At 36.0% G+C, this 14,740-nt stretch overlaps 1 protein-coding gene across 1 annotated transcript in view; it reads right to left on the reverse strand.

Moving 5' to 3' along the window:
• LOC104616444 (WD repeat-containing protein 72-like) overlaps positions 1–14,271 on the reverse strand; it is a 58,188-nt gene extending 43,917 nt beyond the window's left edge. Inside the window, exons 1-4 of the mRNA XM_010281457.1 lie at positions 14,257–14,271; positions 12,857–13,674; positions 7,863–7,954; positions 4,814–4,896 (exon numbers count right to left, since the gene is read on the reverse strand). Coding sequence (XP_010279759.1) covers positions 4,814–4,896; positions 7,863–7,954; positions 12,857–13,674; positions 14,257–14,271 — 1,008 coding nt within the window. The remainder of the gene's footprint in view (positions 1–4,813; positions 4,897–7,862; positions 7,955–12,856; positions 13,675–14,256) is intronic.
• Between the last annotated feature and the right edge of the window lie 469 nt (positions 14,272–14,740).

Genomic DNA, 14,740 nt, shown 5'->3' on the forward strand with positions numbered 1-14,740 from the left:
TTCTCTTCATAATGAGCAGGTCTAAGGAGAAGAGTCAATCAACATCACTTCTGGTTATTACTCAGGTACAGGGCTGAACCTTGCAGAAACTGACTCTCGGATGCCCCCACACACAACAGTGTGCCGGTTTTGTCTGGGACAGAGTTAGTTTTCTTCATAGTAGCTAGTATGGGGCTATGTTTTTGATTTGTGCTGAAAACAGTGTTGATAATACAGGGGTGTTTTAATTACTGCTGAGCAGAGCTTAGACAGAGTCAAGGCCTCTTCTGCTTCTCACACCATCCCACCAGCAAGTAGGCTGGGGTTGCACAAGAAGCTGGGAGGGGACACAGCTGATACCTGCTGACCAGAGGGTCAGCTGATTATGTGTTTCTCATGGTGTTCTGATCTGCTAAGAACCTGTCACTAATCTGGATCAGATATTCATTACCTGTACCATTGCTGTGTATGCCAGCCAGGCAGCATTTGTACCATGTAATTTCCTCTAACATCTTAAAACAAAATAAAAAACTGTAGCAAGTGCTATCCCCCACCATATGACATCATGCTCAGCAGAAAAAGCTGGGAGAAGGACGGGGGCAACATTCAGACTGATGTCATTTGTCTTCCCGAGTAACGAATATGCACAACGGAGCCCTGGAGATGGCTGAACACCTGTCTGCTCATGGGAAGTGAGCAGAATGAATTAATTCCTTGTTTTGCTTTACTGGGCACAGTTTTTGCTTTACCTATTAAACTGTCTTTATCTCAACCCACAAGTTTTTTCAATTTTACACTTCTGATTCTCTCCCCCATCCCACCACAGGGGGAGTGGGCGAGCAGCTGTGTGGGGCTTAGTTGCCAGCTGGGTTTAAACCACAACACACAGTCACACCAGGGAGAAAAAAAACCACAGATCAAAACATCAGACTTGTATTAACCAGTCTGCTTACCTCTAATTCTGGATAGCAACTATCAGAGGAGTTGTCTAGACACTGATACTGAAGTCAAATGGCTTCAGGTAGGGTCAAATGCTGTAAAAACAAATGCATTCAGAGCTTGCTAGAGAAATTACTGTAAACTTGGGCATCAGTAAAGAAGGTACTAGCTTATCAGTAGTACTCTCTGCAATGGCCTTAACATGAAGTGGTCTCTGCTTCGAAAGTAAATTCCTTTGTAATGTATCTCAGACTCGTCCCACCTTATTTTAGAGATCAATGGAAATGAAGTAACTGAAGTGGAAAAAAAAAAAAAACGGGTACGCTGCAAGAATCAATAGAAAGAGATGAGAAAGTCCTGAGATGATTCATTCCTCCTAAAAAACTCAGCAGTCCCTCCACACTATCTTTTTCCACTGATGAAAGAGGGAGGCTAAAAAGCAACTACAGTACTCATGCAGATGACTATGTCAGAGATCTAAATATGGTATCAACAGTTTTCCTAAAGAGAGACTGTGCTAAGGAGCTAGCTGATAATAGAGGATACAAATTTTCTTACACGGAAAAGGAACAGTGCAACATCAGGATGTCAGTAGAGGACTTCCAAATCAGGACCTAAATGTTTTATGTTGGAGCTGTATAAACTGTATTTCTGATGATGCTCCTGAATTAATACATCCAAGTTCTAACAAGGTCTTCTTAGTTGGGACTACACAACAGGACCATTTCAAGGTTAGAGCTGACTCATGTCAGGTAGCTCAAAACTAGGAGGAACAGATGTATCCTCCTACTGATCACAGAGGCATTAGTAATGAATCTGATAAAGCTCAGTTATTTCTGTACTGTTATGCCACACCACAGAGCCCTGATGCTGCCGTACATAACAAAAAAGCAAACTGCAGAAGCCACATAGACTGATGGGCACCCTGTGAGTATGACAGACTGACCATGTGTTGTCATGTAACTAAAATTTTTGACCTTAGATGTTAAGACTGTACAATGAATATTTTGTTAGTGGAACTACTGACCTATTAAAGTTTCATGCAAAACTCCCTGCCACGCTTAGTATTGCATTTCTTCACTGAGATTAGCATTGAAAACAGGAGGGCAGGTACAGAGACAGGGTCGTTTACTCTGTTTTAAAATGTTGTCCAGCTCAGGGAATAAGACATTGTAGAAGGAAATTTACTTGGTCTATAACCATTTTGTGAAGAGATAAAGGACTTGAGACTTCAGGAAAGTCAACCTAACAAGAACTAACTTCACTCAGTAAGAGTTAAAAAGATCTTAGAGCAGGAAAAAAGGAAGAATTACTTCCTACTGTATTCTTCCTCTTGAAGTGCCTGAATACACGTATAGGGAGAAGGCTTCAACATCTACCATTTGAAGACTAAAAGGAAGGAGCTAGGAAGAGCAAGGAAATAATTATCAAACAAAGTCCTTCTGGTGGAACAAAAAATATCCTTATATCTACTAGAGTCAATAACAGGCGAAACATTTTGATTGCACCACATTTTGACTATTCTGATAAATTTTTTTAGAATTTTATTTTAATCTTCATCCTTTCAGCCAAAAAGGTTCCATAGAGCTGCAATAATATAGTAATAGAAAAAAAATTATAATATAACCAAATACCTATCACAGATACAACTGAAGAACATGTTGTTTCTCATATAGAGTAAGGATAATTAAGGACAGAAATGCAACCAGTGTTTCCTCATATGAAATATTTCAGGGCAAGCTTTTTTTTTTTTAAATATCTGAGTAGATGATCTGAGTAGAAGTGATTTCTGGGCAGGATGGGAGTGTGGCAACAACAATCTATATTTTATCTGAAAGAACAGCAAAATGCATGATGATGACCTTTTATTTAAAATCATCTGGGGAGAAAAATCCTAGAAAAATACTTAAAAAACAAACACATTTTTAAAATTTAAGACAGAAAAAGACCCCTCTCAGCCCTTCAACGTCAACAAGTCAGTAGCCTGACCCCTGATCAATCATTTGCAGCAGGTTTCTTGTTTGCACAGAATCTGTTACAGTACTGTAAGGAGATGAGGAATCAATAAATGGCAAGTCCTTTGGGTGATGGCTGTGAGTAAGTAACCACTACTGAAGGTAACAGAAGTTTTTAAAAGCAGGGTAACTAGTGATGTTTTGGGTAAATGTACATAAGTGCTTAATCAGGCTGCTCAGAATTAAGTTGGCCATAAATCTGTGTTTGTATAAAGAGAGGCTTAACAAAGCTACCCTACTATCAACAAAAACTGTAATTTTGTATAAATCATAGGTTGCTGAATACACACATTATTACCTATTACCAACATCACAAATTATTTTGAATGTTAAAATTTTGCATAATTTTGGCTGCAAACAACCCAAAATCTGCACTACAAAGCAGGTTAACAAAGCTTATTGCAACTACAAAGCTGTGTCTGAATAATGCTAAAATTTGAGAAGCATTGATAGCACGGTATTTGCAGTACTTGACAATTTCAGTGTCTTAAATTTCAAGTCTTTTCAGATGAGAAAAGTGTGAGGCAGCTTATTCCACGCCTTATCTTCCTGCACACTCACCTCCTGTGGTAGATAAGACCATTATCATTGTATAAACTGATCAGTCACTAAATTCATTGGAAAAATATGAATACATATATCTCACATAATCGGCTATGCTACAAATACAAGTTTCATGGCCATACAACTCTACTCTATAAAGAGTTTCAGTGTCTGATAATGTCAGCAAGAGATTATATGGATTTCACATGACAATTGCCTATTGAAACAGACCTATTGAAACAGGTCTGTATTCAACTTTTTAATTAAAAGCATTCAAAAAAGGAAAAAGTCTTATTGTAAGAGAAAGTGAGACAGTTTGTGAGTGGAGAAGAAAGCTGAAATAATATGGAAGATGTGCAGACAGCAGGGACATAATAAACAACTGACAAGCTCAAGATAAAATGCTGAATTCGATTGAATGCGAATATTTGCAGAAACCATTACTGTCTGTCTAATAGAACAGGGCACTATGACTGCAATACCCCTTCGCACCTCAGCTCTGTAAAATATTCTTTGCACTTGAAATGCAGCACAGAGTTGCATTCAATTTTAAAAGTAACACGATAAAATAAACCTGTAATAGGCATTTCCCTTTCTGGAGTAAAATCCCTTGTGGTCATAGTATACTGCCTTGAGTTTCGTATTCCTGAACATTAACTCACTGAAGCAACCACACAACTTTATTTAAATGCATATTTCCAAAATAAAAAATAGTCTCTAGATTTCACTGTTCAGACTATTTCGCAGTTACCTGTCAACTCTCACGAAACAGTAATTTATCTCTCAAGACATCAGATGCCTCACTAACAACAGGCATGAGCTTCATCTGACCCAGGAACCCATAACTTACTTTTCTAAGTCATTCTTAAGAGTGTTCTAATAAGGAAGGATTTGGAATTAATTATTTATCCCTCTAAAAGGCATTTTCCACTTCTTCTATAATAATATATTGGTATATGACACTGCCCTTATTTTGGCCTTTATTTTCCCGAAACATGAAATGGCATTTGTAATGTAAGTTACATCTGGTTATTAGGGAACTGGCAACTCATTTTTATTTTTTTTAAATACATGCTATGAACAAGACCACCTGGATTAAAGACTAGTAAGACAGTTACTTTCCCATACCTAAACATGTACATTAAAGCAAAATAGTTTCATGAGTAGCATACTTCAACTGAAATAATGTGCTTTCCATAGATCTGAATGGCATGATTTATGTAATAATTTCACCATAACCTGTAACTATTATGTCGCATTTCAGATTCCAAATACCAAATTACAGCTGATGTTACTTAAGGATTACATTGCAACAACTGACACAGGCTCTATTCTACCTTTATAGATTGGTCACTCCAACAACAAGCAAGTTTCAGCAATGAAGCACTCCAGAAGTCCAGGGAACGATATCTACTTTTACCTGGAAAACACATACATAATTTATGAACTGACAATATGCATAGAAGTACACAAATAGAAATATATTTACCTTTTTAAATTTTTCACCTCAGCATACACCTGAAAAGATCTGAAAAAGTAATTTCTTAGAATATGCTTTCATCTGATGCAATAAACACAAAATGTTCAAACAATATATTGTTTGAACATTTATTCTTATCCTAAATCAGATTAGTCTTCCCCCCCCCGCCTTTGTATTTTTAAACAGAGGTCTGATATCCCAAAGAATAAGTTTTCATCATAATTTTCTAAAGATATTGAGAATACTTTCCAATTTGGATTACTTAACTGTGGCTTTTACTACATAAATTCTAGAACTATTGGAATATGTGTTTCTTTACCTTTGAACCAGTAACGCAGTCTATGCAAAAATACATTCAATAACATTTTGTATAGTTACAGTTCTGCCCATTTTACTTTTCTGCTACAGGCAACAATAATGGCGTGTGATCAAGCTGTCACATAGCCAGGGGCTCACCAGTTATGCTTGCAGTTAAGAAAGATGTTATATATACAGATTTGCATGTGAGTTTTATTACTACCCATCCTGATTTTTCAGATTATTTCCAAAGCAAGTCAGTATGAACTGGCAGCTATGCTGGTTTATTCCACTTTTTCCTCATTTGGACTTCAGTAGACAAATGCGACATCTCAGCACTTTACTACAATGTTTGTTGCCAGACACACAAATTCGTTGTACAATCCATTGAATCCACACAAGAATCTCTTATCGCCAGTACCAAACAATTAAATTTCCTCTTCTGAAGATGTAAGTAGCAACTGTGTTTCAGTAACATCAAAGTTCATAAGCATCCTGATCACACAATGTATAGTCATTCGCTTAAATGTGGGATTACTGCAGCAAAGACTGAAGTTCAAAAAAATCATTTAAGTACCTGCATATTGTAAATTTAATAGAGTATACTAGCATAGTCTGAATAGGAGCAGTACGCTATTCAGTAAATGACTGTATAAATTTAACTATGTCAGTACTTAATATAATATCTAAACATATGTACAAACATGCAGGTATGATCAAAATAATAATAAAGAAAAAGGAAAGAGGAAAAAAAGAAAACTAGAGCATTTAAATCTCACTTTACAGAAAGACAAGGTAAGAACAAATATTTTATCCCCTATCTCTCATAGCTGACATGGCATGTACCGTACCACAAAATGTAAAGGCTAATACTGAAACTTAAAAAGGGACGACAAAATGAAAGTGCCAGAACTGATCATACAAAGGCAAACCTCTCCTCCTCACATTTTAATTTGAATTGTATGTGATTTCAGGATGGGGACAAATTTCACTTTTTTCTTTTTTTCTGCCATTTTGCAAACTTTGGTGTGTCAAAGCTCAATGTTATTATTTCAAACCTTCCCCCTCAATTTGCAACTAATTTCTTTCGTACAAACCTACTGAGTTTGCAGTTGAGTACCCCCTGTGCAGAAATCCTGTGGGATAGAACCAGCTCCCCAAAATCATGGATGTGAGGCAAGACTCAAGCAATGTTGATTTGAATTAATGACATTTATCCCTCTTACTCACTCAAGAGGTAACTTGAGGCTACTGTGGCCTAAACACAAAAGAGTCTTTCAGCAAGTGTCCCCATTGATCCAAGAATAGCACAGTCAGTATGGTACCTGTCATCTAGCCTTGTCCTCTGATGCAGTACTTCAGTTTCGTGTCCAACTACGCAAAAAAGCATTAAAGACTCCTGTTTTACTTTGGTTTTGTTCCCATCTCTTGCACACACACAAATGTGTACAGAAAGTCCAGAAACATCAGCAGAATCAAGATTTAATGTTGCCTATTCTGCTGTCCAGGGTGTCCTTGAAGCTAAAGGAACGGGTCATTCCTAAAATGTCTGTGAGATGTGCAAGTCTCTTAAGATTTTAATTTGCAAATCCAAACAATTATGCGAACTAGGAGATATGGGATATGAGTTACATTACCTTAGAAGTTTTAGGTCACTCAGTAAAGCTATTTTTATGTCCACAAACATTTTAGTCATCTTTACACCATTTCCATGCCCTTCATCTACTTATTTTCTATTGTCACTTCACTTCATGTTCCATGTCTTTCTTCTAACAACCATTTCTGCTATCATCACAACTTCTCCAGTAATGGCACATATTAGAATCAGAGAAGGAAAGGTACACTAAAAATTTATTTTAGACAGCAATATTAAGGCTTATTCACATAGCCGAGTGTCAAGATTTGACTTGAAAGAATTTGTGTTATCAGTCTAGATAGGTCTTAATCTAAAACAGGAACACTATATTTGTTAGGTAATATACACTGACAAATATCCATATTCTGTTTATGTTTTTATTTAAACATTCTTTGGTTAGTTGCATAGTGTAAAAATAAACTTATACTGGCTTGCAAAGCCAAGACTGGTGAACAACTGCCTGTGGGACATTAGTGTAAAGAGATTAATTTATGCCACACTAAGACAAAAGTCTAAGGGCATTATTGAACATTCAAGATAACTCTTGTACTACTAAGGCAACAGTTGGCTTGAAGGGGTGTATACATCATTGGGTGGGCACACAATGGTGATGAGGAAGATGGGGGAAAGGGGAAATGGCAGTGTTTGTCTTATTACATTTCTGTTTTTCAGATTGCTAGTAAAACATCTTTAGAAACTCAGCTGAATGTTTTACCATAACAGAAAAAAAATATCTTCAATTCCAGTATTACTTCACAGTCAACATTTTGTTTACATGCTTTTGTGATATTCACAGAAAAAACACCAAAACAGAATAATCCAGTTTCTGTATTTGCAAACTGGACCTGCTCGAGGTTAAAGAATATATTTTTTTTTCACTATTGAAGTTAAACAATGTATTTTAGCAACAAAAAGCTAAAGCTGCAAAAAATAACACTATAAAGCTAATATTGCCATTCTTCCTTATACTTACCACTTGGTAACTCTCCATAAAAACTGGGGAATGAAGCTGTTACTGCTTCTGTATTTCGCCATTTGTCATGCACAGATTCTGATTTCTGTGGACTAAAATAATATGAAACTATTAAACAGAACTTGAACATATTTACAAAAGTCTGATGTCTTAAGGCAGGTTTTTTTAAGGTAGGTACTCTGGTATCAATTACAATCAACCACAGTTCAGTTTCGCCTCAAAAGTCACTTGCATTCTTTTGCCCACAACTTGGTATTGAAACATTCACATATACACAAACACTGAAAAGTACCATCCACATGCAAGAACTGTACATTTAGCTCAAAACTTACTATAGGTAACTTCTATGTTGTATTAAAGAAACTGTGCCATATGTGAATAACTAAATCAAACTATCATTTTCACAAAGGACTTGTGCTGGTTTTTTCTATGACGTAGGAAAAATAGTTCAATGGAAACTAGCAGCTTTATTTTATAGGTTTCCATTTTTTCACAGTGTTAAATAACACCGAACATTATTACAATACTTGGCATTTCAGTAGATGGCTGCAATTTAGGATACTATTGCGTGTATCTACTGCTGTTCAGTACTTTGTCACTAACTCAGCAACCTAGCCCTTGAAGACAAAGGATATGGATGTGGATGGAGGGGGAAGGAAGTAAAAAACCTCTCCAAACCCTTGCACTATTTTAAACTATTTTTTTTTAAAAATACAGTGCTATAGTGACCCTGCTCAAATTATATTTAGCTGTCATTTACAAATAACAGATATCATCTTTCACACTCACTACAATCAACAGTAAGTCACAATATCTCAAAAGCTTTGCAATACTAAACAACTCTGAAAGCTTTCAGCTTGATAGCTTTAAGTTCTTTAAGTTACAGATACAAATCTCAAAAGGCAAGCGAAAAAGTCTTTGAAGATCTAGTCTTACTCGTTTCTTCCTGTTTCTATCCCACTTTTATAGTCTGACACATTTTACTGCAGGTTCCTTTATTTTCACAGGCTAGGTCAAGTTACAAAACGTCAACAGATACACAAACACATTTATGAACAACAGCTTATAGACTTGGGTCTAAAGTTTTCCAAAGCCATGTTTTTCATACTTTATTCTTTTTTTTAATTATGAACATTTTTTTGGTGAAATGTTAAAATTATGCTAAAAATACTGGTTTTTAAAAATAAAATAAAAAAAAAAAACACAGATTAGTACTGGTCTGATAACATGTGCTTAAAGCATGTCATTAACTGTTCACTATTTTCACTTTCCACAAATTTCATTTATCCAATCAAATATCTAATAGTTCACAGAAATACAGAAACCTGAAACTTACTGATCCAAAACACGAGCTGAAAACTTATGATAGCAAATAGTCAGGAGTTTTTCAATCAAATGTTTTCCATTGGGGAATGATTATCTGTCAAACCCATGGTTTAAGCAGACACATATATATACATGCTGACAAAGACAGAATTTCTGCTCAAAATGAGAATATCGGACTCATCCAAGAATACTCAAAAGTCTATGAATTGACCAAATGCATTTTTCCAGTTCTGACTCTCCATATTAAAAGTGTGTGTGTGTTTTATTTAACAAAAGAAATTCCCTTCACTATCCTGTAACAGCAAAATCATTGGATATGCCAAAGAACAGGGATTTAAACTTTATCACATTCTCTAGATCAGTTGGCTGACACTAAAATAATTCTTCTTACAGCCCAATGAGTATTTCATTGCTACATGCAAAGTGGGCCAGCATTAACAGAAGAAAGCTAGAATCTCAAAATTATTGCTAAACCAGTAGCTAGATGCAGTGCTGCCTTACAAGGTATAAGTATACAAATCCATTCATCCAGCATCAAAGTAGGCAGAACTATGAATATCAGATGAATACACATTGAGCAAGTGTCCTAGTCACTGGATAATCTGTTCAGATATTCTTTCTCCTGTTTTTAATTTAAAAAGTTTAAAAGCTTCAGGGTTTGTACCAGTGTGCTAATAGGAAGTAAACTTTCACAGGATAGAGAAACATTCATAGCTCTGATGACAGATAAGCTACTGAAAGAAGATCATTAGGCATTTTATCTCTCATATTAGTAACTGAATTAGTAAGAGTTGTTTGTACTGCAGTAATACTTAGAAGACCAGGACCCTTACAAGCTGTGAAGGCTGTCATACTAACTCCTGCAAATGCTGTAGCAAATCAGAATTCAGTATGTAGGTGTTCCCTTGAGCATTCTGTAGTTTTAGCTAAACCAACTGCTCAAACAAGTGTGGCTAAATATTGTGGTATTTTCAGAAGGTAAACTGGACAAAATAGCATTTGCTTAGTTTTTACCTAATTAAAATTTTGAAAGTAGTACCTTATTCTAACAACCCATCATAACAAAGAAAACTCATTCCAACCCTGAATACAGAGTAAACGATGAATAAGTATAAATCATAAAAAGATTTAATGAATGAATAAACACAGATTACAATAGTTCATTCAGACCCCAACTATTTGCAAGAGGAGGTGAAATGAAGGCTGAATCCTAAGATCATAGCAAATAAGCCAAGTCCTATTCATGCTATGCTTATTACTGGGAGGGGAAGAGTGAAGAGGGAAAGGGAACTTTACAGGAAAGGGGCTTCTTCCCTAGGTGGAGCGAGGGAGATAACTTAACATACACATAACCGGTTTTGAGGCGATACAGAAAGTATAGATACATTCAGATAGCAATTTCAGATAGCAAAACTATGCCTTTAATAGTCAGAAACAAAGATAACATTATCACATGAAAGCACATCGTGTACGGAATCAGTTTTTTGTGGGGTTTGGTGGTTTGTTTTTGTTTTTCAGTAAGTGTCTGAAGCATGAAATTCTTCCCCGGGGCTCTAATTCACTTCTCCCACTAATGCTGACACAGCAACACTGTCTCATGGGTTCTACCCACACAACTTTGATTCTATGTGAAAATTATGCTTCTTGACTGCAATGGGACATCATTTGCAGGTTTATCGAGGTTAGGAAACAGTACAAAAACCTTTACGTATCTCAACTGCTCTTATCTTTATTTCTGGGGGAAAAACATAAGTGAATTATGACTGACATGTGAAGTTCTGAAACAGTTCTTGGAAGGTAGGAGAAAAGATGAACTCTGTGCTATTATGGGATAGAGCCACAATGAGAAAAAAATTTCCTATCACCAGCAGCAAAGAGGAAAATGCCCAGGTGACTCTCAAACCTCTGAGGTCTATGTTGATAAAAATGCAGCAAATTCAGTCTAGTTCTGTTCAAGTTCCTTAAGAAAGAACACTTTATTCTTTGATAACACAGAAAAATTGTGGCTACTTGTCTATTTTCTGAATGTGTGAGAGATGAAGAATAAAAGAAGGTACAGCCTCAAAAGAAGGCAAGAGTGGGCAGGTACAGCCTAGAAAAAGAATTGTGTGCTGTCTCTGTACAGACCCATAGCACTTGCAGTTGCTGCTTAGGAACTCGAGGAAAATACAGAGTTCGGGGGGGGAAGACATAAAAAACCCAAAACACAAAAACCAACAATTGAATGGCTACAACTCAAATGCTCTTATCCAGATGAGGCCATTAGGAGGCAACAGCCCATATTGAAGTATCACAACCAAACTAAATCTTCGCTACAATACAGCTATAAATAGGTATACTATTCATCTCTGGAAAAAGAGGCAGTCCAAACCAAACCATGTCAAAATCCCAAATAAAACATTTCAGTCTTTGAATAAAATTCATTATCTTTTTGTAACTAAAATTCATAGCATTTATTTATTTTCCTCTGTTTTGTACAAAACTTCACCTATAGTGTATTTTTTCTTGCAATAACTTTAATACTTATAATTTTATGGGAGATATGTTCCAAAGTCAGGATGTTTATGTCTGGGAAAAATGTTTCATTCTGGTATGATGACTAATTTCAAATACAATGTCTTTCCAACAGAATACTGTAAGACACAATGCAAACATAAAGGCCTTTCTTGCATGGAAAGGAATTCATGTTCAAGCTGGAGTCCTGGAAATAACCTTTCATGTAAGAGCTTATGTTGAATATGACTGGTAGGCAATGTGATTAGCAGTAAAAGTAGCTGAGAAATGAGAGTTCTTCATGTGGGATGGTACATATCTCTTGAGATAATGCTGAATGCCTACAGCTTTGTAGAAGATGCACAGATATTTGCAGCATCAGGATCAATAATTTTCGACCCCCTTTTTGCTTCTGGACCATAGCATCACCAACACTGAAGTTAATTGTCCCTAAAATGCTAAATACAGACCAACCTAGGTTTCCTGAACAACAGAAGTCTGTAGACAATATCCATTACCTGATTAGTATGCTCTATTTGGCTTGGTCAAATGATGTTGAGCATGCTATTTTTCCTTTAATGCTGAAAAAGCATTTAGTCAATAAATTTGTTTTGAGTAACATAAATGTTATTTGGGATGGTTCTCACAACTTAAGGGCTGATGAAGCATTCATTCCCAGTAGCTGCCATTATTACTGGGGGGCAGGGTGGGGTGTACTTTGGATAGTGTAACTAGGACAGACTGTTCTTGTCTCTCATGTTTTATTTATCTGTGGAGCCCAGGGTTTCATGGTAAAGGAAGTATATTGCTTACAGAGAGTGGAAGTTAAAACAGCACAAATGTGCTAATGCACGTCTCAATGTGCCTGAAGAGACTTCATTATTCTACTTAGTTCGAGCTGCGAGGCAAAGTGTGATGTCTGGAAAAACAGGGTGTGAAGCTGGATAATTCAAGTTCTTGTTCTGTTGAAAAAAATTTTCTTGCATCTGTTTTCTCATCTGCTAAATAGAAAAATATAAAGATACTTAACTTCACCTCGATCTCCTTTTGTTCAAAGGACATCCTATAAAAAAACTCTAAAGAATGTAAACTCTATTGCCAAACTCCGTGTTTTCCATTTTACACTTTGTCACCACTATAAAGGAAGAAAAGATTCATAATGAAAAGGTTCTTACCTTTCAATTTCACCTGTAACTGCTGAAGGTATGTTAATTATCCTGTTGATTAAAGCTATTCTGCTAAATAAGAAGAATACTGTTTCCAATCCCTTTGTTTCATAAACATTATTCTCGGGTCCATCCTTCTTTCCAGTTTGTCCTTCAGTTGCAGCAATGTACTTGTTTGATAAATCAAGCACTCTGCTTGAAAACAAGTTGATTACTGCATGTTCTTCTAGTACACAACAACCAGTACATTTCCATCCTGGCAACATTAGTGAAAGGTGGTTTTCATTTGACACAAGTCCAAAAGAAACAGGACACTGAAGCCTCAAGATATCCAAGTGTCTAACACAAAGATTGTCTATTTCTTTATCTACACCCCATGGCAAGAGACATGACAAAAGCAGTTTAGCTGTATCAGTGGTGATGTTCACATCAAAGTTTCCCAATGGCTGCATTCTGATCTTTCTTGAACTCTTCATTTTTTTCTGTCTTTTCATGCCACCACTGTCTTCCACAGGCCTAGCTGCATTGTTATCCCTACAGACATGGTCTGAACAAACAGTTTCTACTTGCCAGTCCACTGGAGATACGGAGCCAGCAGTTTTATTTCTTTTTAATGTTAGTGCCCTTTTCTCAGTAGTACTTTTGGCTCTTTCTGGAGTGTCATAGTTGCGGAACGAATTCGATGACTTTAATCCATTGAGTTGAGATGACAGCAGAAGTTCAAGTTTTTCCAGATCAAATAGGAGAATATGAAAGCTTGCATTGCTCCATTTTGTCTTAACTGGTAAAATAGTAAAGGGCTGTTGGATGCAGCTGGTATCAGTTAACTGAAAGAAAAATAATAAGTGTTCAAACACAAATCCATAGTATTGTAATTTTCAAGATATCGGTATAGAATTGCATATGGAATAGATCAAATCTTTTAACTCCGTTAACTTAATTACACTTATTCACTTCTTACCAAGGAAAAAGTATTTTCTTCTAAATAGCTTAAAATACACAGACACACATGTATATAAAAACTGTAATACAGGCTCCCTAACATCTTCAATTATACAGCCATGCTGTAAATTGCATACATCTTTGTCAAAACTATAGGCTGCTATTTCTTCTGCTAGGTCTCACATAAATCTGAGAGGCTTTTAGGAAAGTTTTAAAGAATACAGCTTTTTTTCAAAAATAAAGCTAGGGAAACACATTCTTTGATGTTGCAAAATTCTCTCAAAACTTGAGAATCTGTATGCCTTGTAGCAATCTGAAATATGTCTGAGAAAGACTATCCTTTTTGCCATTTCAAAACATGCAAAAGTATCTTCAAGTTACTTAATTCTGCAACTCAGAATTAAGTAATAAACTTATCACATAATAATAAACTTATCACATAAAGTATGTGATAAAGTCACACATACTTTATCAGCAACCATAACGAACTTGTGTAACCAGATCTCCAGTTATAAAATTAATTACTTTAGATTAAAATAATTAAAAGAAAAAGGCTACAGAGCTACTACAGTGTTTGTCAACATCTGCCTTCACCTTGTGCCACTGTATTTCCAACTTGGATCTTTCTAAAACTCCCCCATTTTTCACCTGCTTTAAAGGCCATTTATGGCAACGGATTTGCAGAGCATCATTGCAGTTCCACATACTTATGTGGTAAGTGTGCTGGTATAAACACACATGTCTGGTTACTGCTGTTAAAAAATACCCAAATAGTTTATGAATCCTCCTAAAATGTGGCAGAAATGAAGATTTGAGAACAGCTACAGTTACTCACAACTTTAGACTGACATTTAACTGTGACCATTAAACCATGGTAATGGTGAACAACATGAGGAAATGTTCAAAATCACCTTAAAAAAAAAATTTAACTCCATTTTATTCTGGTAGTTT

Source organism: Phaethon lepturus, unplaced genomic scaffold, assembly GCF_000687285.1.
Source record: "Phaethon lepturus isolate BGI_N335 unplaced genomic scaffold, ASM68728v1 scaffold11122, whole genome shotgun sequence".
Lineage (NCBI taxonomy): Eukaryota > Metazoa > Chordata > Aves > Phaethontiformes > Phaethontidae > Phaethon > Phaethon lepturus.